Genomic DNA, 26,446 nt, shown 5'->3' on the forward strand with positions numbered 1-26,446 from the left:
CCCTCCTTCCCTCTCCCTCTCCCTCTCCCTCTCCCTCTCCCTCTCCCTCTGGTCCTGCATGTGCCACTGTCTCTGTCTCTGTGGGTCTCTCTCCGTCTCCGAGTCTGTCTCTGTGTCTCCATCTTTCTCAGCCTCTTCAGTGGAAACCTTACTCGTGAGTGTAAATAAATGGTCGCAAAGATACACTGTAAAGGGGGCAAGGCCTTGTCACCCCAGACCTCAGTGCCCTTCACAGAGACCCCTCAGGCTGCTAGGTGCTGTCCTTCCAGATGTTTCCATGCATATGCCCAAGCATGCAAACTGACGGAGATTCCTGTTTACTCAGCCGGGCATCAAATGCATGACGTGTTGGAACTCCCTAAGCCCTCGAGTAGAGTAATGGATCTTTCTTCCTCACTGTGAGCAAGGGTGCCCGTATTGCATGTTTATAGGTATCTGTGAACATGTGCTTCCGTGTGTGTGTGTGTGTCTGTGTATGTGTCTGTGTGTGTGTGTGTGTCTGTCTGTCTGTCTCCTGTGCTCTAATCTAAATGATTCCAACCTCCTTTCTCTGTCCCACTGCTGCCCCCTCCATGCCACTCTCTGCCTCTCTGTTCTACAGCTTAGTCCTCTGCCCTTGCCGTAGACCGCCTCAGCATGGAGGGGCCTAGTGACTCCTCTTCACAAAGCATATTCTGAAATCCAAAACAATGACCAGGACTCCACTTATTTTGAAGTACAGCTATATTGTTTTAATTTTTTGAACTTAGCATTTATGCTCACATTCTCTGCAGCCCCATGAGCCTCTCTGCCCTCCTAATTGGGGTCTCCTTTCCACCACTGCCCTGATATCAGCCCTCTCTCCCTCAGGCCTCCCCTCCTGCTGCTAAGGAGCCCTGTGTTTGGGAAACGTCTTCCTCTGTGGGGTTTCTGCAGGAGGACAGGGGTAGAGCTGCCTTAGACACTGCAGATTGGAGGGGAGCACATAGTGACTTCTCTGAGAGGCTGGGACAGCACCTATTTCGCCTTCCGTTAGACACGGAGTCTGCACTCCTGATCTAGCCCAGCCCTGAGATATCTGAGGGAACCCGTGACTTTTGTTCACTTCCATGCCCTTCCAAACACTGTTTTCAGGAATGCAGGTTAGCATAGAAGGGTGGAGTTAATTGCTTGAGCCCCTGCGCAGCACAGGGAGGCCCCTTCTCCAAGTACCCCAGCGGAAACAGGAAGTGTCCTGGTTCCTATGCAGTGAAATCTGCCTCTTGCGCAACAAATCCAATTATGCACATTTCAGTGTTTCCAGCAGTACAGGGGCTCCAGCAGCAGCCTCAAGGGCAGCGCCTAGTGTGATCTCAACAGAAATGCTCACAGTCACTTAAACCCTCTCAAGGTGACAGAGTGCCACTTGCATTGTCCCTTCCTTATAATTTGTTCAGGATGATCTGGCCCATGAGAGGACTGCTTATGAATATACACCTGCTGGGATGGCTCTGGCCATCAACGTGCTTCTTGACGTCACCTGCAGCAGCCCTGCTCCTGCCCTCATCTTAGGAGCCACATCTCTCCCTGTGATACACTCCAGCCCCCTCCGCGCTCTGGGATGGATGTCTGGGGCTGCTCCTGCCTCTCACTTTCTTCACTGCCCCACCCTGGGAGCCACCCAGCAGTCAGGACGGGTCACACACCCGCAGTGATGGCCCCTTCTCCCATTTCTAGCACTCAAGATTCCTTCTTTTGGTGCAGTTAGGGCGCTTTTCCTCCAAAGGACCTCTGCTGTCCGCGTGGCATCCTCTCGGCACCTTCTCTCTTGCAGCACTTGTTTATCGTCTTTAAAGCGGGGCACGTGAGCTGCTCGTCCACACCCGGGAAGGTTTGTGCACACAAGAGCAGCTCTGCACCAGGTTTCCCTCTCCATCTCCTCTCCCCACCTACTGAGGACACCACTGCGTTGCATTCGGGCCCCCGCTACACCTCCCTCGAGCTTGATGACCTCGTAAAGAGCCTGTCTCTAAGTACAGTCTGATTCTAAAAGTCTGGGGCTGTGACGCTGATCTGTCTCTTTGGTGGACACCGTGCAACCCATAGGCTGAGATAAAAGGTTGCGTGGAAAACGCAGACAGGAAGGAGGGGGTGAGATGGGGGGGGACTCACCCCACCGTGGATGTCAGTGGTGCCTGAAGAGGCAGGCAGGGAAAGAGCAGCAAGGGAGTATTCCCAGGAAGGAGGCAAGGAGCCACTTAGCACATCCCAGAACGTTCTCACAGAGGAAGGGAGCAAGACATGGAGGGAGGAACAAGGAAGAGGAGGGAAAGGGGATGAAAGGCGAATTCAGATGTTTCATGTGCACCAACCAAGGCTGCATAAGGAATGGAAACCTTATTTACTGCAAACATGTACAAGAAAGGGCGGGGTGATGAAAGAAAGAGGTGGGTGATGGAAGGAGGGGTGGAAAGGATAAAAAAGAATGAAGGTGTTTGTGTACACGGACCCGCTCCCCACGACGAATGTAAACAGCGTGTCCTATGACCACACACCAACGAAACGATCGGAAAAAAGGGCTGGGGATTTAGCTGACTGTACGGACCCTGGATTCAGTTTTCTCCGTCTCCTTTTCCAGTGATACTTTTCCACTCTGGTATACTTATGCGTGGCATCAAGTTTCCCATCTTAACCATTCTGGAGGGTGTAGATGAGGAGCACTCAGCATATTTCACCGTTCCCATCCATTCTAGAAGGAGTTCATGCTCCCCAGCCGAAGCTCCGTCTCCACTTACTCCCGTTCACTCTCCCCCCAGCTCCTGACTTGCACTTTCTGCTTTCTGTTCCTAGGAAACCCGCCTCCTGTAGGGCCTTGTATCCGCCCAAGGCGCAGTATTGGCCCCTGTGGCGGGCTTAGCTCACTCAGCGTGATGCCTTCCAGGTTCACACAGGCTGTAGCACCGGCAGAGTTTTCTCCCTTCGTGTGCCACCTAGTGGCCACACGTGTTTATCTGCCTGTCCCTCAGTGGACATCCGGGTCGTTTCCCCTCTGAATTGCTGTGCACAATGCCATGATCACGGCTACGGAAATAGGCACTCAAGACCCAGCCTGGACCTCTTTTGTGCGCATGCCCACATGTAGCACTGACGAATCGCTTGGCATTCAAGCCAAGATGAGGCAAGGACCCAAGGGTTCTATATTTTGCCATCTGCTTCTATCACTCAGGCCTCATTTTTCAAGGGCACAAAAAAGGTCATGGGTAGGCATTCTTCTAATTGAGCGGGAGTTGTCTGCTTGTCGACTCTGCCTCTGTAGTACTGCAGATGGGACCTAGGGCCTAGTGACACCTCCAGCCACCGTTGGTTCTCTTGGTGTGAGTAAATCCCCTTGAGTACAGGGAGAGGCAGGAAGCACCACGTGAGTCTGCATTGCCCTTCATGTCTGTGTCACTCCCTGAACTCGCATGCCCTGTGACCTGTTTGTGCTCTTTCTCCTCAGCAGGAATGTGGGGGTCATGAGTTTACGTCTGTCACTAGACACCCAGGTTCAAACGTATTAATGTCCACACCACCTTGATACAAAGGCCTGTGTTATGCAAAACACAGGATCAAGCCGAAGCGAATATTTATGGGAGTTCAAGATTTTTTCAGCCCTATTTACTACCTCAGATTTTACCTAACAGTACTTCTCTTCTTGTAGGTGCTTCATCATTTTTCATTGGTCTTTTCTTGCTGGTCGGACATTTCTCCCTCCCTGTTGAAGGCTTTCTGTTCTCTGAAGACTATTTATTCCATCTTGCAAAGGTGGAAAATGACCCTCGACACCTGTTGGTAAGTGCTTATATCAGTTACATGTGGTTTTCTTACTTGGCCTTTGCGAAGGACATGTCCCTACCCCACTGGTTTCAGACAGAGACAGCACCACATTCACCCAAGCTCGCACATTTTCCTGGCGACTATAGCGTTCTCCTTCCTCGCGCCCTCTCTCCATCCAAGCTCCCTGATCCTGCGGCTCGTTCCCTCAGATCTCCTTTGGCAAGGAAGCTCTCTGGACAGTGAATTCTCAAAATTGCCCATCGCTTCCATGCCTGTCTCACAAAGCGACTTTCACGGCAGACAGCTGCCTTCCCCAAATGAGAAAGCACACGCCATGGAAACCTGGGCCTCTGTGGGGCCTGGCTGGAGACAGCAGACTGCGCGGGAAGGAGACAGACTTTGAGGGCCCTAGAATTTTTGCCTGGGCAGAGCCCACATTGCCCACATGCCTGGGCAGGCATTACTACCTCCTCCTGGGAATCAACACCGGGGGTGGCCCTGCAACCTTAAATTTGTTGCCACCCCTGAGGCTGCCATGCATTTGAATTGACAGAGGAGTCAAATCACCGAGTTCACAGTGTAAATGCGAAGTGTGGGTTTCCTTTGTATATTTGATGCACATGAAATACATCAGGATTGCTCAAATTTGCACGCAAGAGAAGCCAATCCCTATAAGTCGAATTTTGAGCAGGCAATGCATGAAAAGATCTAATGATTTGTGACATATACAGACCTTCGAGGTCACAGTCATTGTGCCTTTAAAGTATGGGCACTTTTCATTACAAAGCGTTGTAGATAGGGCTGATAGTTTATCTCAGTGGTAGAGCACCCCCTAGCATGAGTGAAGTTGCGGGTTCAAGCCCCACCACTGTCAAACAAATCCTGGAAATATATGTATATAAGAATGAAAATCTCCACTCTATCAAGTTGGTCTTGGAATCACTTATTTTCTGTACACCTTTTAAATCTTTAAAATAGCATGTTCATATCTATTTGTACATATAAAGAAAATCAGCTATCTCTTCTTTAACATATATCGCTTCATATGTTTTATTATTCATTTCGGATCTTAGATTTTATTCATTCTGGGTATTTTTTTGTTTTGTTTTGTTTTTCCCTACAGTTCAGATGTATGAACTCTTTCTTGGAATTGGCCATGTAATATTCCACTGCAGTCTTAGTGAGTCTCTATTTTATTTGAACATCCCTCCATAAACATTTTGGCTATTTCCATTTTTTCCATTGCAAATGGCACTGAAATGAACATCACTGCATATGTTTCCACAAACTCTTCTTTTAGGATGAATTCTCAAGATTGGAATTCATACTTGCAAGCATAAGATCCTGAGTTTGATTCCTGGCACCAGAAAAAAAAAAAGATTGGAATTCATAGACACGATCTATGACTATTTCCACTTGTGAAAGCTACGGCCACCCTGCCGTCCAAAATCTCCTACGAAGTCATACTCCTGCCATCATCATGGACGCCTGGGCTGTTTTTCCTTCTCCTCTCTTCACCTTTCCTTTTCTTTCCTCTCTTCTGTTCCTCTTTTCTCCCTTCCTTCCCTTCATCCTTCCTTTCCTCCCTGCCTTCCTTGCTCTCCCCCTTTCTCTTCCATTCTTTATTTTGGGGGCCAGGTTCTCGGGAAGTACTCCAGGCCAGCTGTGTATCACTCTTTTGCCCAGGCTGGCCTTGAACTCTAGATCCACTCTCCTCAGCCTCCTGACTGCTAGGATTACAGGTGTCCCACCACATACAGCTGCTAAGCCCTTTTTATTCACGCTTAAAATATTTAGGACAGTACTAGGAATGGAGAACATTTAAATGTGACTTTCATGTGTATTTACCTCTCTCTAACCATGACTCATGCTCTGTTTTTTCTCCTTCCTTGGTGTTCCTGCCTTGACTTCCTGCCTCTTCAACCTCCTCTGCAGTTTTCCTGGAGTGAAGCAACACATCTGTGCCCTGATTGCCTTCCTGTCTAGTTCTGTGGCCTGGGTATTGGGTATCACCCTAGTGAGCAGCATATCCTGGCGAGTGTGGGAACTGGACAGCCAGGTTGTTCCCCTTGCCTTCATTGGCCTTTGGAATGCTAGATATTATGTCAGGCGAAATAACTCTGGCACAGTGGTTGATATGCCAGTGCAGACCAGCATCCACAGCGGGTGGACCCAGGCAACTGAGCTTCAATATGCAAAAGATCTAATGGTGTTGGTAAATTTCACTCAGCCAGCGGCTCTGATTCTCAGCACAGTGGCCTTCTTAGTCAGCAGACTGGAGCCCACCTATCCAGAATTCCTGCGACTCTATTACAGAAGCTCAGCCCTCCTTCTTTTCCTCAGCTCTGGCTGTGTGGCTCTGGCTGTGAGCTGGAACTATGCCATGGATATGTATGGCCATAGTACCCTTGACTTCCCAGGAGAGTTTGCTGTGGACAAAGAGGCTGTGACCAAAAAGCACTTCTCCTATGTGTTTCCGCTAGGGATCGTCACTGCCACTCTGTCCCTCCTCAGTGGCATCCTAAGCTTTGGGGTCCTGAGCTTCACACAGCCCAAGGACCAAGTAAGGAAAGCTGAGGGCCGAGAGCTGGGATGCGTGGCAAGGCCTGAGCACAGGGTGCTTGAGGAAATCGCCACCTCGTTGGCATGCTGAGGCGACTATGTTCTCACTGCAAATAAACTCCGTACCTTTGACTGCTCAGCATGTTTCTCAAGGTCCTGGCCTCCCTCATCCTGTCAGTTCATTTCTTCTTTGTTGGAAGGGTTTCATTCCTGGAAATCTGCTGCCCCGCACTTCCTGTTCACAGGCTGCCAAAATGCACAGGCAGGGAAGTGTGCCGGTTGGTGTGTGCCAGCTCAAAGCAGTGACAAAGCCGAAATCCAGGCTGGCCCCGTGTGAGGAAATGGGCTCCCCTGTGCACACAGAGAATACCCGTTCTCAGAGCTTTGAGGTCCATCCCCGGTCCTGAAAAACAACAACAGCAGCAACCTTACTGAATTATATATTCTGAGTATGTTCAATCCTATCAATTAAATTTTAATGACTGTTTATTAATAAAGAAATAGGCCAATGGGATAGAGTGCCTGGAAACAAACCTAACAATATGGGACAGAAAATTCTCAGCAGTGTGCAGTGTACATACTTATATCATGTTTTAGTTTGCAGATCCACAGCTGACCCCAGTCCTGTACCGCATCCATCTATCCTTCCTCCTGGTGAGGAGTCTGGGTTGGGCAATGTCCTTAGCTGTTGAAACGGACACACCAAGCCCAGTCATAAAGCTCTGTGTCCTGCCTTCAGTCATTTCACACCTGCTAATCTTCCATGGAAAAAGCTTAGCATAAAGGGAGCAGATCAGGCTCCACCTGCCCAGGGGAAGGAACTGTGGGGACACACGTGAGAAAGTGACTGCAGAGAGATCTGAGATTAGGGCTGTTCGTGGGTTCCACTACCACAGCAATGTCTACGAATATAAGAGGCACTCAGAGCTCCAAAAGCACAGAGCCAACTTGCCCAGTGCAAAGCCCCTCCGTCACTTCCTAGCTGTGTGGCCCTGAGCAAGCGAGCTGGCCTCTCTGGGCCGCATGTCCTCTCCTGTCAGAGAAGATGAGCTGTTATGGGGCGTGTGTGTGACTGAGCCTGAAAGCCAGATCTGGATCACAGAAGTGCTGTGCATGCTGTGATGATGGCGGCCACCTGTGCATGCAGGGATGGGCTCCTGAACCCCAGTGGATGCTGACATCGGAGACAGGGCTGGAGGAAGTGGAGGGAAGTTTCTGGGATTTTGATAATTTTTCTACAGTGAAAGGGAGCCAAAAGAAAGTTGCAACAGCTGTCCATGAGGGCATTCGAGTAAGTGGCTAGAAGCCAGGTGCAAGAGATCCAATCCCATATGATTCGAGGTACGGGGTCCCTAGAGGAGTCAATTCTAGAGATCAAAGGTGGTGAGTGGCCAGGGGCTGGGGGCACGAAAGAATGGGGACGTGGCAGCTCACAGAGTTAGAGCTGCAGGTGGACAATGAGAGGATGGTGTGGAGATGAATAGTCCTACTAGTCACACAGCCATGTGAGCATACTCAGTGCCCTGAACTACACATTAAAAAATGGATAAAAAGGCAAACGCTGTGCCAGCGGTGGAGACGCCGTAGAGCGTTTAATGACACAAACAGCCTGCTGCAACAAGCATGCCATGGGTTTGCCCCCATTGGGCTATGCTAATCAAGGAGGTGGAAATCACAGAACAAGAGGAAGTAAACGGATGGCACTAGATGATGAAAAGACCCCTCCTGTTTATGGACAGGCAGACTTAATATTGTTGTCATGGCCACATGACCAAAAGCAGTCTATAGATTTAATGAAATCTACGTAAAAATAATAAAAGTCTTTACAGACCTAGAGCACACAGTACTAAAATTCATATGGAAATACAAAGGGTCCAGAACAGCCAAAGCTATCCCGAACAGAGAGCAATGATATAGGTAGCACAAGATTAAGGTTTAAGATTTACTGCACTGCCATAGTAACAAAAACAGCATGGTACTGGCATATAAATAGACATACAGCAATGGAGTACCATAGAGTATACAGAAATAAACTCACGCAACTATAGCTCTCTAATTTTTGATGAAGAAACCAGGAGCATACATTGGAGAAGTGGCCTTTTTATCATGTGATGGTGGGAAAACAGGACATCCGTTTGTAGATGGTCTCTGTCTCACTCTGTACAAAGATCTGTTCAAAATAAATCAAAGACCTCGATATTAGACCTAAAACTTTGAAATTGCCAGTAAGAAATATAGGAAAAAACACTTAAATTCCTTGCCACATGCAAAGACTTCCTGAAACAGGCTCTAAGAGCCCAGGGAGTAATAGCAGGAATCAACAAATGGGACTGTATGACCCTACAACATTTGGCAGAGAAAAGAAAACAGTGAAGAGAGCCTCTCTCAGAATGTGAGAAATTGTTGTCAGCTACTCTTCTGACAAAGGGTTAATATCTACACTGTCTAAAGAACTCAAAACACCCCCACAAAAATGGTACAATCACTAAATGGACAAATGACTTGTCCTGACTCTTCTCAAGAGAAGAAACACAAGCAGCAGTTCATCCGATGGAAAGGGGCTCGTGGAAACATAGATCAAAACTACACTGAGATTCTACCTACCTCAAGTCAGAATGGCTCTCATCGAGAATACAAAATCCAATAAACTTCGGAGGGAACGAGGAGTAGAGAAAATGCTTCTACCCTTCGGGTGGGAATCTGAATGCACACAGGAAGTGTAAAAAGCCGTGTGGAGGTTCTGAATCGAACAAAACTAGAGCTGCATTTGATCCATTTTATCATTTCTCAGTATGTTCCTGAAGGAATTACCGTAATCATACAACAAAGATATGCACAATATCCATGTTTATTGCAGGCAAATCACAATAGCTGAGCTATGAAGTCATCCTCGGCTCATCAGCAGATGAATAGATAAGTAAAATGTGTCATATATATATATATTATATTGTGGAGTATTATTCAGCCATAAAGACAAAATCACATCATTTGCCAAGAGATGAAAAATGGAGGTAACAGCAGAAAAAAATTATGGCTCACAAGCACCATCATTTGGATCTATCCACACATTACCTGTCACTCATGGCTCACAGCCACCCCAACTCTACCTAGTCTATCACCGGTAGCGAATCAAAGGTGTAGGGTGCATTTGTCAGACAAGATCTTAAGCCCCAGTGTGTGCTTTGCAATCATTGCTTAAAACCACAGGAGCAGTCTTGTGAACGCTCAAGTGGCCCAAGAGCGACACACAGGTGTCCCTTTGGTGGTCATAGCAGGAAGTCACTTTCTTTTTGCTACTCTGAATTACCTAGGGAATGTTTAATGAGCTCTAAGAGAGAAACTTTAAAAAACACCAATTGTATTTACCCTGTACACATCCTCACGTTCCCCACCAAGCAAAACAAAGCCACAAAGGAGCCCTCTGACACCTTACTTCCACTCTGTGCTCCACAGAGTGCTCTTGCTCACAGGCTCCCACAGGCTGTCTACACTGCTTGTCCACATCCCCAGTGGCTGTCAGGTAGGAGCTGAGAAATCCTCCTCCCCCAGAATGACCACGGCACCCAGGGCCCACTTCTGCAAAAAAGAGCATGTTAGGGAGCCCCGCCAGGCCAGGCTGCAGCACCGCGCCAGAGCTCCTTGCATCTAGGCACACAGAGGACACAAGGCGATGTCTCCTCACTTGTGCTGACACTAAACTCCACTTCCAGTCTCACTCACACTCAGGCCTCTAGTGAGGCTGTGTCTGCACTGCTTGTACAGCCTGGCAGGGAAGACTTTCCTTTTTTAATGAGACCCTAGTACCTCCCATTACCATCTTCCCTAGCTTCTCTGACAGGGGCTCCCTAACCATGTTCTGTGCACATTTTTTCGCTCTCTCCTTAAGGCATCCAACTCCCCTGATCACATTTAGCAACAATTGGCACCATGGAGTTTGTTGATATATTCCCATAATTCAGCCCGTAGGAGGCTGAGGCAGGATGATCTCAAAGTTTGAGCCTAGCCTAGGCAACTTAATTACTTAGTAAGACCCAGTCATTTACTGACTAACTAACTAAATATCTGCCTGTGGTTGTCACAGTACAGAAGCTCTAGGGCCAATTGTCAGTACTATAAAAGGAGAGAGAGAGAGAGAGAGAGAGAGAGAGAGAGAGCATTGAAGGGAGAAAGGAAAGAAGGAAGGAAGGGAGGGAGGGAGGAAAGGAAGGTGTGCCATTTACTGAGCACTCACTGTGGAGCAAGCACTGTGCAATGATACAACACTCCACAAAGCCATCTTATTATCAGTGAGGGCGGTGAAGCTCTCAGAGGTTTAACAATTTGCCCAGGTCCTTCCCTTAACTATCCAGCAGCAGTGGCAGAATTTGAACCCAGCCCTGTCTGACTGTCAGACTGGCATGTCACGGCTGGGGTGCACTTGCTCAGCAGGTTTCAGAGGGCTCAGTGGCTCCTTTGCACAGCCCCTCGTGTCTGCCCATACCCAGCCAGGATCACTGTGCTCCCAGAAATGCCTCTTCCCGAGGGACAGAGGGATCTTTCCAAAATGCTAATCTCCCACACAGTACACAACAACAAATACACAAATAACCCTCTCTACCTCCTTTTTGTGGCTCATCCTCTGTTCTGCTACTTCTCTCCCACTTCGTGCCTTTACTCCAAACCATGTCACACAATCGAGCCAAAGTCTGTGTTCCGCCCTGGCTATTGCTCAAGTGCGCCCTCAGCCGGCCCACATCCCTGACCTCGTCTTTATGTGTCCTCCCAGGGTCTGCGGTGGCCCTGACACATCAGAAGTTCTCCACCAAAGCTAAGTGTCTGGGTGCATGCAGGTGTACACAAATGGTTGCACTGCCTTGCCACGAATTTCTAAACGAGTGAGCACAATCAACGTGGACCACTGGGTTACAGTTCTTGAAGAGATTCAGTTCATGATTCTGTTGTCATCAGTGGCACATCCCACCTCCCAGCAGAAAAACACAATAGAAAGGTCATTGCTTTGAAAATAGGGCCTTGATAATTGCTGGCTGTAGGTCAGTCCCAGAGCGCTGGCTGCTGTTGAAATATAAGTGAGACATTTTGAATCCCTCCTCCGGGCCTGGTGTTTCTAAGAGTTTTGTACTTTCTCATGCCTCCCAGGGAAGAAAGTGTCAACAATGGGGCTGGCCTGCAATGCACTGGGTCCAGAATAAGCATTTTACAATTTTTGCATATAACACAAATTCTTGGCCAAGTGGTCCTGATCGTGACTGCCTATAACCGTTCAGTAATATCAGTCTCTGGAAAATGTATCATTTATTCTTTGTGTGTATCTGAGTACTGATTTCAACCCTACTCCAAATGCTTTGAGCAGTCCCTGAGCTACCTGTCAGATATTCTAGTACACATTGAGCAAGCAGAGTGGACTCTATAGAGGATGGAATTTGGCCTGATTTAATCTTGCCAGGCCAGGTTTTTGAGACGGAAAGAGCAGGAAGGGCCCAGACAGGAGGTCAAAGGCTTGAGGGTTGTGCACTGGACTGAGATCAAAGCCCAAGACTTTTGATGCCTCACAGAAACTTTCTGTCTCTCAGGTCATATTCCTTCTGTGTCACTAGGGTTGCAAAGAGGACTGTGAGCTCCTGTGTACAGGGCACGAGCTCGTGAGGGGTGATATACATCAGACTGAGTGCCCTCTCTGGCCAGAAGCATCCTTCTGCTGATGCAAGTTCACACAGAATCTCTGAAGATCCCTGCTGCAGGTGTGAAGTCAGTCTGTAATCTTTCTTAGGCAGCTGCATGTTCCTTAGGTGGGAGGTAGCGTTAGCCATCAGTGTGTCGGGGAAACAGTTATTGAACACTTTGATTTTGGTTAGGCCTGTGAGGACTCGGTTTTCTCTTGCAAGGAGCTAATTAATGCCCTCCAAATAACAGTGTGTATGGAGCACTTGCCTAGGGTCTCAAAAGTCAGGCTCTTCAGATTTTTTCAGGGAGAAGTGAGACAACCCGGGTGACATGTAGCCCTCAATGTGACGTTTGGGACTCCATCAAACCATTTAGTAAAAGAAAATTGCGGGATTTAAGTCCACAAATTTATAAAAGATTTATAGAAATTCATAGAAGGTTCACACCAAACCTGGGTAGGCTTGTAGGGGACCCCTGCTTTGGGTCTCCCTGTCCTCCTTGCCTTTGGAGTGAAGGATCAGGGCCTGGTGCCAACTGCAGACACAACAGCACCTGTGTCCATGTCCTGCTTCTGTTGTGAACGCCTTAGGTGTGATCTGGAGCTGGGAGTGGAGCCTGGGGATGGGGTAGTCACACCTTCCTCATGCCGGGGTGCCGCTTCCTTCTAGCAGGTGAAGGTTTCTTGCATCTCATCCCTCCCATCTCTCAGAGAATGAGATGATGTCTCTCTGTGTGTGAGATATTTCTCCAAATGGGAGGGGAAAAAACAGAAATCCTGGGGACCCTAGTGACCACCCAAGCCACAGGAGGGCTGGCTCTGCTCCTATAGTCCCTAGCGTGACTTCCCGGGGGACCACACCCTCCTACTGAGACAGAAACACAGGGCTTGTAGGACAGATGGATCTACCTCTCAACAAACATTCGTGGTAGCCTGGTGGACTAACAGCCTACCCATGCCCTTTCTGGGGAGGAAGGGTGTTAAGATATCAAATGCACTACTGTTGACAGTGACTGACGTTATGACCTTAGGCATAGCCCTCAAATGCTGCGGTTCAAATAGCCTCCTGGTGATTTTCAGGGAGGGACATGAACACGGGGGAGCTTCTGTGAGAGCACAATGGAAAAGCAAAGGAGCTGCAAAAGGACATTCCTCTAAGTGTGACACTTGTGCTACTGGCATCATTGGTGTCATTTTTGTGGTGGTTGCTTTATTTACTTCAAAATGATCTCTTGCTATGTAGCCCAGGCTGGTTTTAAACTCCTAGGATCAAGTTATTCTCTCACCTAAGTCTGCGGAGAGCTGGGATTACAAGAGTACAGTACCATTGCCAGCTCTGATGTAACCTTTTTGGCAATGTAATGGGTCTCTAGTTTTGAAGAACTCATAGACCGAAGCTTATGGACATTAATCACTAGTCTCCCAAGTAAAATGTGGGTGGAAGTAGGGTCCCACCTATTAAAGGACAGTGCACAGGCCGGGCTGGGTCAAGAGCAATGTCTCAGAGCAGACAATGTCATTTGAGGGCTTCCAAAATGAACCAGCATTTCACAGACAGAGGCGAGTGTGAAGCACTCCAGGGGAGAATGGTGTAGGCATGGGACCTGAAAGAGGATCATTTGGACATCTGAGGGGTTGACGTGGCTAGTGAACCACGTGGCTAGAGAAGGGAGTGGAGAGTCAGCACAGGCAGGTGGAAGAGGGAAAGGTGTTATGAACCGCAAGTGGTAACTTATTGGGTCTGATTACTATTCTGCGCTTAAGAAAAACATACTAGAGCTGGGCATGGTGGCACACGCCTGTAATCCCAGCACTTGGGAGGCTGAGGCAGGAGGATCCCTGTGAGTTCAAGACCAGCCTGGGCTACATAGTGAGTTCCAGGTCAGTCTCAACTGCATAGTGAGACCCTGTCTCAAAAAGACCAAAATAATTATAATAATAAATAAAAAAGGAAAGAAAGAAAGAAAAATAAAAACATACCAGAACATTCTCCTGTATCATTGGCTATGACATCTGATTGAGAGTGAGAAACAGATAAGACTTTCTATTTGTCTTTCTTTTTTTTTTTTAAATATACTTCACCATGAATGGCAGTTTATATCTGTAATCTCAACACTCTGGGATGCTAAGGCATGAGGATCACAAATTCAAGCACCATGTTGGCAATTTAGCAACTTCATGAGACAATGTTTCAAAATAAAAAATAAAATGACTAGGTATGTAGCTCAGTGCAAAGGTCCTGGGCTCAATTCCAAGAACTACAAAAAAATATACTACATTTTAGAGAAATTTTAGGTTCCCATCAAAACCAAACAGTACTTACAAAGTGCTCCCATGTACACAAGCACCACATAACAGCCCCCAGAACAGGGGTACATTGGTTATAATCTATAACACCGTATCGAGTCTATAGTTCACACTAGGGTTCACCTTCAGTTTTTACATTCCATGAGTGTGGACAGATGCAGAAGACCGTACGTCTATCACTGTTACAGCTGTGTCTAGATGTTCTCCCAAAAGCCTCATGCAGCCATAGGTGGGGCTTTTTAAGAGGTGGCTGGGTCTAGAGTGTGACACTGGGATTGACTCATGGAGCAGAGTCATACTCGAGAGCACTAGGATTAAAGGTGTGAGTGCTACCTGCTTCCTGTCTGGGTAAGATAAAAGGGACAGCAAGGTGCTGTAAAGATCCATTGCTGCTTTTGCTAATTTCTGCTTGCAATGAACTGATTCTCCTTTGCAATGCCCCTCGGCCAAGCCACCCTGCCTTGGAGCCAGCTGATAATTGATTGAAACCTCTACAAACTGTGAGCAACTAAGTCTTTCTTTCTTTAACTTTGGGTGTCAAGTATTTTGTCTCATCAAGGAGGAAAATAATTAAGACAGCTATCATGGAATCACACAGAAACTTTTCATTGACCATTAACTCAGAAACCCTCTGAGCCCAAACCATTCATCCTAACCTTCCTTCCCCAACACCTAGAAAACACTGGCCTTTTGGTCTTTTTTTTTTTTTTTTTTTTTTTTTTTTTTTTTTTTTATTTTTTTTTTTTTTTTTTTTTTTTTTTTTGTGCCAAAGATTGAACTCGGGATCTTGCAATTGTGAGGCAGGTGGAACCACTGAGCTAAATCCCTGGCAATACTGGTCTTTTTACTGTCTCCAAATTGTACCTTTTCTAGAATATCATAGAGTTGGAATCATACATCATGTAGAGTTTTCATTTTTTTTATTGAGAAAATATATTCAAGATTCTCTATGTCTTTTCATTGCCTGGTAGCTCATTTCTTTTTAATACTGAATGATACTCCATTGTCTGGATTACCACAGATTAGTTATTTATTCACCTGTTGAGGATAAGTTGCTACCCAGTTTTGGCAATTACGAATAAAACTGCTGTAAACATCTGTAGACAGGGTTTTGTGTGGTCATGGGAGCAAAATTTCTGGATCATAGGCTTCTGCTTTAATTCAAAAAGGGCCCAAACTCTTGTTTAAGGGAAGGTGTAAATAAAGGTTTCCTATGAAGATAGGGTTAGGAAGGGTAAAACTGGTACAGAAGATGAAATATGAAAATATTATCTCTCCCAACTTGTTAGATGTCTGATATGCCAAGTTTGTGTTCTCTAAAACCAAAGAATGAATTCTAGGAACAACAGAAGTTAAGAATAGGATGATATTTATAGGGAATTGCTTCTAAGAGGCAGGATGATACCCTAATGAGTCGCTAAGGTCCCCAATTACCAGGGATGTTTTATAGAGCAAAACCCACATGGGTACAAGGTAGGTTACAGTTTTGATCAACCAATACATTTACAAGTATAGTCACTTAGGTAATAGTGATCCAACGGGGAAGCAAGTCACATAGCAAGAGTACATGGAAATAATAAAGAACTTCTCAAGTAGGCGATGGATCTGGGAGTCTTGGTCACTCAGTGAGGTAACTGATCCCCACCTAGACTTTACCAGACCAGGTATTATCATTTATCTTGTCCCATGGAGAAGTAGGTAGGCCTGGTCCTTTCTTCATTCTCTTGAGGCTTGGCTCCTAACTGATGTGTCTGGCTCCAGCTATAGTGTGTTTTCACCTTTTGTCCTGGCTCTCTTCAAGGGTCAGCCTTGTCTGACTGCCTATTGTATTTCTATAATATAACTTAACTGTCTATAATATTTTCTCCTCTTGAAGAAATATCCAAAATTGCCATGAGGGGGAAAGAGGCACTGATCATTCTGGCTGCTTCAGGCTGAGGGAGGTCCGAGTTGTGACTGGCAGTCAGAGACACTCTTCAGAGGGTCTCTATAAAGGCCCTTGATAGACGTCAAGCATTATCATCTTGGGTAGGCTTTAAGTCTGGAGGAGGCAAAGCTAAAGGAACAGTTAAGTATACATGGACCAAACAACAAGACTATTATGAATATAACCAACGAAACTTTTCCACCAGGAAGAGCCAGTAATATCCTCCCACAAGGAGGATAAGGAGAAGATCTAGGGGACATTAGAATCTGACATGGCCTTAACTTGTCATTTATATCTGAACATCTATAGAATAGCTACTAGCAGAAGCATCAGGAATGTACACACAACATTCAGTCTTTATAATTGCACAAGTACCCCCATTGCGCTGCTGTCAGGGTGTGTAATGTCATCGATTTTGAGGACAGCTTGCCCCATTCATTTTATTTATTTAAAAGAGAGACAGAGAGACCAATCAAGGTGTCATTTAAGGCCTATTGAATATAGTTAGTCAGTGCCTCAATGTGTTATATGATATCCTCTGATCCTAGGGAAGGATCAAATATAGAAGCTAAATGATCATACCAGTGAAACATGTTTTTATACTGGTGATGTTGTAGATGGGGTAAGTTTGCAGGTTTGTTGATATTTTGACATTCCTGCCTTTTAACCACATAAGTTTCTCTAGTTTGGGCTATTTGAAAGTAGAGAGTTTGGTGGTTCTAAAGGGCAATTTTAGCTAAAGAATTTGATGGTTTTTGTTGAGCTTTTATAGTTTTTAGCATAGTTTCTAGTCTTACTGAATGAACCATAACAGTGGTCAGCTACCAGTGCAGCTGGAAAATGTCAGAAAGGGTTAGCAATTGAGGCCCTTTTTTATATCTAGTTATATATATATATATATTTTTTTTTTTGGTTATACTTTTATGCTAGTGTTTTAAGACCAAGTTAAAATGACATCTGTGTTAATCAAAATTAACCTCATGCTGTCTATCAAGGTCAATTAAGCCTCTTCAGAAATTACTTTTGGAACCATGAATAGAGCCTGTTAGCTCCTCATCAGTGTCAGTTGCTTGACCACATTGTTTTTTGTGAAAACACAGGAGATTTTTTTCTCTTTGGTGACCCTACCAAGGTAATAAACTCCTGTGCTCTGATTGGCTCACAGAGTGAATTCAGCTTTGTAGCCAGGCTGGCATGAGCTGTTGAGGAGTCAATGTTTTTCCATGCACCAAGGCAGGGCTGTCAGGATTGAGAGGCTGAGCTTTGCCTTAAGATTCAAAGGGAAGTAGGGTGACTTGCTAACATTAAACTAAGGCCTTCTGGACTCCTTGGCTGGATATATCTATTCCCTGGTCACTCTACACACTCCTCAGTGGCTGACTTCCTCCTCAGGTTTGCTTGAGAATGAGTGATATGTGCTGAGTTTGGGGAAGGCGTATATGACTCAAGAGCTTGGTCACAACGTATGCCATGGTCACACCACCCATTGGCCACTGGCTGCTGAGATCTGAGTGACTTGTGTTCTCATTTGTGAGGCCAGCACTGCCAGGTAGTTGGGGCTTCTCGTTGTCTTCCTGGAACTAAGGTATCTGAGCAGATATCTGGGTTGCAGAGAGAAGCTGGAACGGACTCTGTGTTTCCTGGCCAGATTCTTCACCTTAGTGCCTATGCCCTACTTCACCAGTGTTGCCCTGCAGAGGTCGCAGAATTCTGAGTCCCTAACCAATGTGCCCTACTGGGAACATGGGAAGGCCATATTCAGGGACCGGAATGGTGGAGTCTGAACACGTCACAGCTCGATGCTAACAGAGTGGCTGAGAAAACAATCTCTTTTCATGCAAATTTAGACTTTTCTAGAGAAGTGCACTTTGGTAAAGGAGTTTTTGTTTAAAAATGGATTATTCATCCAAAGGTTCCTAAAGAATGTTTCCAAAACAGGACTTGCATTTCCTGTCTTCCATAAATTGAGCTTATTTTTCTCTCTTCTTTCTTTTACCCACCATTGGTTTGGCTTAATTTTAGTCTGTTGTTGCTCTCCATTAAACATTAACTGAATGTTTTCCTGGAATGGGGTGAATTATGTTCAGATTTTGTACTTCAAAATAACTTACCACACCCTGGGAAAGTCCGTGTGTCCTGTGCCCAAAAAGCTCACACACTTGCGTTCAGGTGGGAAGAGAAAAGGAGGTGTATATATTCATCAACACGTGAATGGACAAAAAAAAAAAGTGGTATTTATGCACAGTGGAATACTACTCTGCCATAAAGAAGGACAAACTTGAGTCATATGTAGGAAGTGAAAAAATAGTAATGTTCAGTGAAATAAATGACATGCAGGTTTAAATATTCCATGATATCTCTTACATGAGGAATCCCAAGTAAAAGTAATTCAAAGAGTAAAAAAAGATAATGGGAAACAAGAGCAATAGCTCTTCTTGTAGGGACAGTTGGAGAGTATACATACAGATGACAAAGGGCCTGCACAGTAGATTGTTGGGTATTTACCACAAGCTTATTGTATACTATGTACTTGAGGAAGCTAGTCCTTGTGAAACTTTAACGTGCACTTACTGTAACCTCTTAGCCCTCTGACCTTTTCCTCAATCCAGAAACAAAGCCTAAGACCCCGATTGGCTTAGATTACACCAATCAGTGAAGGGGTTATTTTTAGGAACCAGTATGTCCGTACATAAGTATGAGCAGATTCCAGGTTCCCTTTTGCGAATTTCGGTCAAATTTCCCCCTGCCTTGTAGCATGTCTCATTGGTTGGCAGCTGTTCCTTGCAGACAAAAACCTCATAAATAAACGTCTGCTTCTCATTACTTTCACTTCTAACTTTTCCCTTTCTGTGCTGAACCTGACTTCCTCTCTCTTTGCCGAGGGCCTTTGGCTCTGAACCCTCTGTCCTCACTTCTCCCTTCTTCATTGGAGTGAAGGTGAGAGACCCAGAAACACTGGTGGCGGGAGGCCAGGAGATTGTTGAGGATCCCTGACCCCTCAAGACCACCTGCCTGATGCAACATTTAAAAAAATTGAAGGGCACCAAGAAATGGAAGGAAGGGGTGAGGGTGTCTGGGGGGAAAGAAAGAATGGAAAAAGAATTGAATATCTTATGAACATGCTCCAACTTTCCATGGGATATGTAATAATTATGTCTTTCAAATGTTTTCTAATGAAAAAGTAAAAAATTTAGAAGGTGATATGGAAAGCAATGGATGCCAACAGAACATACAGAAAAGGGAAAGAGTAATAATACAATGCCTTATTTATAAAACCCTTGATACAATGTATTGATTACAAAGTAATCACTTAAAAAATACAAAAAGTTCAGCCAGGTTCGCCAAGTTCCCCAGTGGTTGGTTCCAGCCTGGTACATTTCTTAGTCAGTGTTATAGCTTTTTTTGGCATGGGGTGGCCCTGAGAACAACTTTTTGTAATCTTCAACAAATGTAACTGCTTACTATTTACTACTGAGTGTACACTTGGCAGTTCTTTCATCATACACAAGAACCTGAACTATTATTGGCCCGTTCAACTCTAACATCTGTCAAGCCAGCCAGGAGTGAGGTAGGACAAAAGGCCCAAAGCTATGTAGAAAGGAGACAAAAAAATAAAATTGTGCAGCTTCAGAGCACAAGCCTGGTTTATTTACTTATTTTTTCTTTGTTCTAAAACAGAAAATGTGGGCAACTTCTTTTCGGCTGCAAATGGGTCAGCTCATTCCCTTTTACTTGCAAATAGTCCTCTTTCACCCATGAATGGAACACTCTTTTGTGATTTCCCATAGGAATAGACCAGTATCTCAGTGACCTTCCTCTCCCACCCACTAAAATTAAGACCAGGACTATAGATTATCAAATTCCACAGAGTTCTACTTCCCAAAACACATAGATTTGCAATTCACAACTATATTGTGCCTCATTTCTTTCTGTACTCAAACTCCACCCTTGAGTATGTCCTATGTCTACCTCTAATAAATTTTTCTCAGGTGTCTTTTACTGATGCAACCTAAAAATTCTTTTTCTGTCATAGGAGTCAGTGAATCTGCATATTTGTTTTAAAGGGGCAGGTTAAGTTCCTTATTTTAGCTTTGGGAATCCTCAGACCCAGCCTAGTCACAGGTGGGCTTTACCAAATGTTGGGAGACCTCAAGGGACAATGAGCGAAAGGACTTCATTACACAGTAACCCAGAAACCTCAGCAGACATTCAAGGCATCATCAGCCCAAATGATCTAGGGATGACACAGGGGAAAGAGATGTAACTCCCAATCTACTGGATATCTGATAGGCCAAATTTGTGTCCTCCAAAATCAAAGAATGAATTCTAAGGAACAATGGAGGTTAAGAGTAGGAAATATTTATTGAGAGATAGACAGCTACTGCTTGAGAGTGACAGGAGGGGACCTGGAAAGTATATTGCCCATGAGCTCACTTTTCAAAGAAGTTTCACACAGCAAAATCACAAGATGGGTACAAAATTGCACGGTGGATATAAGGACAAAACGATGGTTAACCAATAAGATTGAAAGCATAGTCACTTAGGTAACACTGAGCCAATGGGGAAGCAAATCATATAGCAAGTGTGCATGGAAGGAACAAGGAGCTTTCCTGGAAGGGTTAGGTTTGGGACCTCTCCTGCAAGGTAGAAGTTAAGGGGGGCTGGTGATGTAGTACAAAAAAAAAAAGGTAGAAGTTAAGGTCTTGGTCCTCCACCCAAAGTGACTGATGCTTCTTTAGAATAACAGTCGTAACAATCATTACCACTGGGGGAGGTATGTACATATAATCATTTCATCTTCATCTTGAGATGAAAAGTGTCCGTCTCAACCTCCAGCCATGGCTTGATGTGTTCTTACCTTCTGCACTGTGTTCTTCAAAGGCCTAGACCTGTCTTACTACCAGTAATATTTCTAGCTTTCCTGTCTATAATACAAAGATCTTCAGAAACCTCAGGAGAAGCCGGCAATGAACAATCCAACCACGAAGACCCCTCCTTAGGCGATCCCTCCCTTTTCCTCTTTTCCAAGCAAAGAACCAGTTCACAGGGACAGAGGAGGACCAAGCGCTGTGTAGAAATGACTAGATTTGGAGAGAAAAGGGCTTATGAGGAGCAGGGTCTCTGACCATGAGTTGGGGTTATATTCTGTTGTTGATCCGTGTAATGTGGAAAGTCTATCTTGGAGGCTGGGGCACACACCTTGGTGGGGATGGACCTAAGGCAAGCCCAGGGGAAGAGGCCACCAGTAGTTGAGTTGTTTGGCACGGCTGCCTACAGCAGGGGACCAGGAATTATGCATTTGGCTTGCCTGAACTGCTTCTTTTCTCTGTGGAGTCCTTGACAACCTGCCCTGTTTAGCAGCTATTTGTTTAGCATAAAGGATGGTTTTGCTTCCATGTGGGTCATGGGCTCGTGACAAGTACGTTGGAACTGAAAATGTCTGCTTTAAAACTCCTGCTGCTGCTTCTGTCTGCTGTCCATCAGCAGTGGAGCTGGCTCTAGCTGACATGATTTCTTCTGGGTTCTAAAGCCTGCCTAGAGCCATTGCTTCCTGGAATAGTCTGATGACACTGATTTGCTCCCGTTTACTCAGTTTTGCTTTCACTGTGAGTGCTGTGGCTTTAAGTCTGTGCTGCTGTCTGAGAGGATGTGTAAGCTGTACTTGTTGACTGAATTTACAAAATGCCAGACTTTAGTTTTGAGATTTTTGTCATGAGACGTGTACGGTTTCATGGCTTGGTTCAGTGAAATACATTTTCCTTAGGGATAGGTCTTACTGTCTCTTTGTAGACTGAAAGTTAGTGGACTATCATCTGTGAAATACCCATTTCTCCTTTAAAGGGGCAGAGAGCTGTATCTGCAGGGATATAGTTCAGAGTTTGGCGTCCTGTTGATCAAGGCAATTACAATCTTTCCACAGCAGGATATTAGGTGTTTTTGAAACTGCCTGACACATACATAGTCAGTGAGACACCTCAGTTCTGGATTCTGTGTATGGACTCTCTGGGGACACAAAAGGGAGAGTCTAAGCTTCCAAAAGGAAAGTGGTATTCATCCAGGTGGGGCTAGAGAGCCTGGGGAGTTCAGCTTTATGAGGGTACTCTTTGATATCAGTTGAAAAGGGTTATACAAAATCTAGAGAATGCCTTATTAGGTTTCCATCTGAAACTAACTCACTGGGAGGCTCTATAAGGCATCTATGATCGAATCCCAAAGGTTTCAAACTAATCAGATCATGACCCTGAGGCTGAAAGGCAAGACTCCTGTCAGGTCCCCATTAATGGTGACTGACCTAGGGACAGGCATGAAGGATCACAAAACCTAGTTTTTCCCTCTCCTATCTTATAGACCCATCATGGGAAACCCCTCATCTAGTCTTCATAAATCCATCCTCAACCTTGGGAAGAGTTCCACTTTAAAGAGATCATCTTATTTATATACCACAATTAATTCACAGGGGCCTTGGGTAACTCTAGATTTAGTGGGGTAACAAATTATATTGCTCTATAATCCTGGAGTGATTTATTCAGGTCTAGCTTCTTACTGAGGTGAACTTTCACCCCAGTCTAAAGTTGTTGTGGGCCTTTGGGGAATTAACCAGATAGCTTTCTTTATCCCCTACTCTGAACTGCTGCTTGGAAGATTTCCTTTGTCTTTATGGTGATACTGGAGTTCCCTATACAAATAATTGGAAGAGATATACTCCTCCTACTCAGGGCCACTCTGATCCTCAAACCTCTGGTGACCTGTGTCCTAGTTCCTAGGGCTCTAGCTAGCCTGACCCCTTGGAGTCCGATGTTTCTGCTGGGAGTAGATCCTCAAGCATAGCATGATGGTACCACAGCGAGGGCTGTCGGAGATGCCTAAAATTCAGAAGGGGGGGACTATTATGGTATATAGATGACTTCCTCTTTGTAGCCCCACAAAGGAGTTATCTGATGAGAACCCAAGATTCTGAATTTTCTTGCAAAATGGGGTTATAAGGTCTCCTAACACAGGACTCAGATTTCTCAACAGAGGGTGACTTCTAGATATGTTTTAGCTGGGATATGTTTTATGGGACCAACAACTCACACTCAAATGGAAAGGCCCTTACTCAATTCTATTAACTACTTATTCTGCTATTGAGGTACAGGGAATAAATAGTTATAGTCACCTCTCCAGGGTAAAGCTACCTGAGACACCAGAAGACAAAAAAAAAAGAGAGGGACCACAAATTTCATACACTTAACTAGTGACAACCTCAGATTTCTTTTTAGAAATCACTCTATTGATCCAGATAAGTAAAACAGTGTGTTCCCTCTAAGTAAATTGTGTGAGTGATCTTGCTACTGACTGGAGGGAGGAGAATAGAACTTGGTTGCATGAGGAGTGTTGGACCCTAAAGGGGAGTTTGAAGGGGGACAGTGAGGGATGAGAAGAAAAGTGTGATGCAGGGTCTTATTCTACTGGAGTAGTTTTAGTTAAGTTGAGGACTCAGTATTGAGAGTTTTCAGAGGATATTTGTGGGGGAAATAACAAGATATGGGAGGAAGGAGGTTTACTTTGTGATCAAATGATGTGGCTGTCAGAACCTGCTGATAGGAAAGACAATAGGCTCTGTAAGATATAGAACAACCAAAGGTTTAGGATGGGGAGCATTGAAGGTTAATACCAGAGAAGACAGGAGTGACTGTGAGGGAGCTGAGTACGGGGATTAAAAACTCGGGAGGAGGAGGAGTTTATATATTTGGAAAAATAATAAATATATAAATATGGTAATAGTATTGCTTCCAGGGTTCCAGGTGAAAAAAAAAATAGATAAGGAGCTGAGAAGAGAGATACTTATTAAATCAGAACCAATGGAAGAAAAAAATACCCCCAAATAAAAACAATAAACACAAGAATATAAAAGGATATAGCATAACCTCACATTAGGAAGTGAATCAAGAAACAAACAAAATCTCAAACCTATAAGAAATCCGGGGGAACTCAGATCAAATACTCCAGTGGGACAGTACGTAGGCAATTCCCAAGGGGCTTCTTTGTCAGCGTGTGAGCGCTTACAACCCCACAGCTCTTCTAACCCTTCTTTCTGCCCGTTTGCACGCTTTCTTGCAGAGACGGAGCCAGGCTGAGTTCTTGGGTTAGGAACTCTTGCTGCCTTCTCTCTGCGGGTCGTGGTGGAATCAGTGGACAGATTCACTGCCTAAAAGTTTCCACTGAGCCAGAATATTTCTGTATGCAATCAAATCAGCTACAGTAGTAAGAAGCTAATCAGTTACAGTGATCTCTATCAGAACAAACTGACAAATAACGTACCATGAGATCCAAAGATCTCCTTTAGCCTGGAGAAGAAATCCACAGTTACAGTGTTAAGGGTCTTAACAGCCCAAACACTGATCCACAGCTAATATACACTAAATACAACAGCTATGTCTCTTTTAATGCTGAAAAAAGCATTCAATATTGGTTTTATAGAATCAGTTACCTAAGGCCCAGCAGGTTGGAGACCAGGTAATGCTGCGGGGTCGGGGGAGAAAAGATAAACAACAGTATTTTTAAGTCTTCTGCTATGTGGTATGGAAAGAAGAAAATAAGAAGAGAGCAAAGGACCCTAATGGTCATAGAAGCATGTAATATATTAAATGGGGACAACAGGGAAAATGGTGCAAAATCCCTAGAGCGAAATGGGGACGAGCAAGGACTCTATGACTAACACAAGTGTCAGATAAAAAATTAAAGGGAAACACATGAAGAGGGGGAGAAGCAAGAAAAGAAAAATATAGAAAGAAGAAGAAACAAGAAAAATGAGCCAGGTGAAAAGATATGGATAAAAATTGAAAGAACTGGGCCGGGGATTTAGCTCAGCGGTTCGGTGGCCTGCCTTGCAAGCGCAAGGACCCAAGTTCAATCCCCGGTACCAAAAAAAAAGAAAGAAAGAAAGAAAGAATATTAAGGAACAAGGGAATGAAAAAGAGGAAGAGGAACAAACACACACTCATACAGGAAAACTAGTGGAATAAAAATGAGGAGATAAACAGAAAGAGGGAAATAGCAAAAAGAAAGAAAGAAAGTTAGTTTTCTATTGTTTTGGTTCTTCTTCTTCTTCTTCTTCTTTTCTTTTCTTTCACACACACTTTTAGGTACCGGGAATCAAACTTGGGTCCTTGCACTTGCGGCAGAACCACTGAACTAAACAAATCCCTGGCAGTTTTCTATTGTTTTGGATAAGTCACTATTTCCACAGCCTGGAAATAAGAAGTAGAGCTCAAGCCAAATGCATCTCTGTTCACTCTGGAAGTCTAAGGTACAGGATGCAGACATCTGCACACTGTAGGAACAGGGTGCCAATGTGTCCCTCCAGTCATGCGTAATTCAGGTTGAACCTGGACTCCAACTGCAGGAGCTGGATCCCCCTTCACCAGCTCCAGGCTGCTCTCCTACCACCAGCTGTCTTGTGTAGCTATTCTTCCCTCGTCCACCCTGGGAACATGACAGTGGGGAGAATGGCTTAGAGTCAAGGGTTACACTGTAACCTGAATCCATATTCACCCACCATAGATCCAGCCAAGTACAAGAAGCCCCACCGTTAAGCATATAAGGCTGGGGGGTGGTCTAGATGCAAGCCATAATGTGTTTATTTTTACTTACTATCTTCAATCCAGAGTCCTTGTGAGAATAAAAGGCATCCCTATAACCCAGGAGGTTCCAGAGGATTTGGGAGTTTGTGTAAAGAACTACGATCAAAGACCAAGCACAAAAACAAAAGACACTCTTAACACCCAATACTTCAAGAATTTATGAAAGTAATTTCTCTCATAGAACCCAAGAGCAGACACCAAATATACATTTCATTTTGAATAACGACCTATAATGTGGAACAACAATGAATTCATTGGTTAAACAATGAATTATATGTGACATGTGGCAAAGGTCAGTTTTGTCACTGTTAAAGTTACAGATAGGGATGGGGATTTAGCTTAGCAGTACAGTTCAACGTACTGAGTTCGATTCCCAGTGCCAAAAAAAAAAAAAAAAAAAAAAAAAAAAAAAAAAAAAAAGACAAGCAAAGACCGAAGTCTGATCACAGGCACAATGTTTAAGCCATGTCTGTAATATTTTGTTTTGACAGCATTAGCAAAATAATACGCTATTTTGTTTTGTTGGACTATGTTTTAGTATTTCCTCTAAGGTTTTTAAAATAAATATTTAATTTTCCAAAAAACACTGAAATA

At 44.7% G+C, this 26,446-nt stretch overlaps 1 protein-coding gene and 1 long non-coding RNA gene across 4 annotated transcripts in view; one reads left to right on the forward strand and one right to left on the reverse strand.

Annotated features, from left to right (window-relative positions):
- LOC104857662 overlaps positions 1–6,456 on the forward strand; it is a 7,416-nt gene extending 960 nt beyond the window's left edge. For both annotated transcript variants that reach the window (XM_010617718.1, XM_010617708.1), the window contains exons 2-3: positions 3,659–3,789; positions 5,710–6,456. In XM_010617718.1, the coding sequence (XP_010616020.1) occupies positions 3,770–3,789; positions 5,710–6,427 (738 nt within the window). In that variant the 5' untranslated portion in view covers positions 3,659–3,769 and the 3' untranslated portion in view covers positions 6,428–6,456. The remainder of the gene's footprint in view (positions 1–3,658; positions 3,790–5,709) is intronic.
- LOC104857667 overlaps positions 1–26,446 on the reverse strand; it is a 44,635-nt gene that overhangs the window by 9,431 nt on the left and 8,758 nt on the right. Inside the window, exon 2 of one of the 2 annotated variants that reach the window (XR_778913.2) lies at positions 6,463–6,739. This is a non-coding gene — a long non-coding RNA (uncharacterized LOC104857667). Of the gene's footprint in view, positions 1–6,462; positions 6,755–26,446 lie in introns of those variants that run through there. The other variant, XR_778912.1, reaches the window with a different exon arrangement.

This window comes from Fukomys damarensis, unplaced genomic scaffold (genome assembly GCF_012274545.1).
Source record: "Fukomys damarensis isolate Sample0158 unplaced genomic scaffold, DMR_v1.0_HiC HiC_scaffold_37, whole genome shotgun sequence".
Lineage (NCBI taxonomy): Eukaryota > Metazoa > Chordata > Mammalia > Rodentia > Bathyergidae > Fukomys > Fukomys damarensis.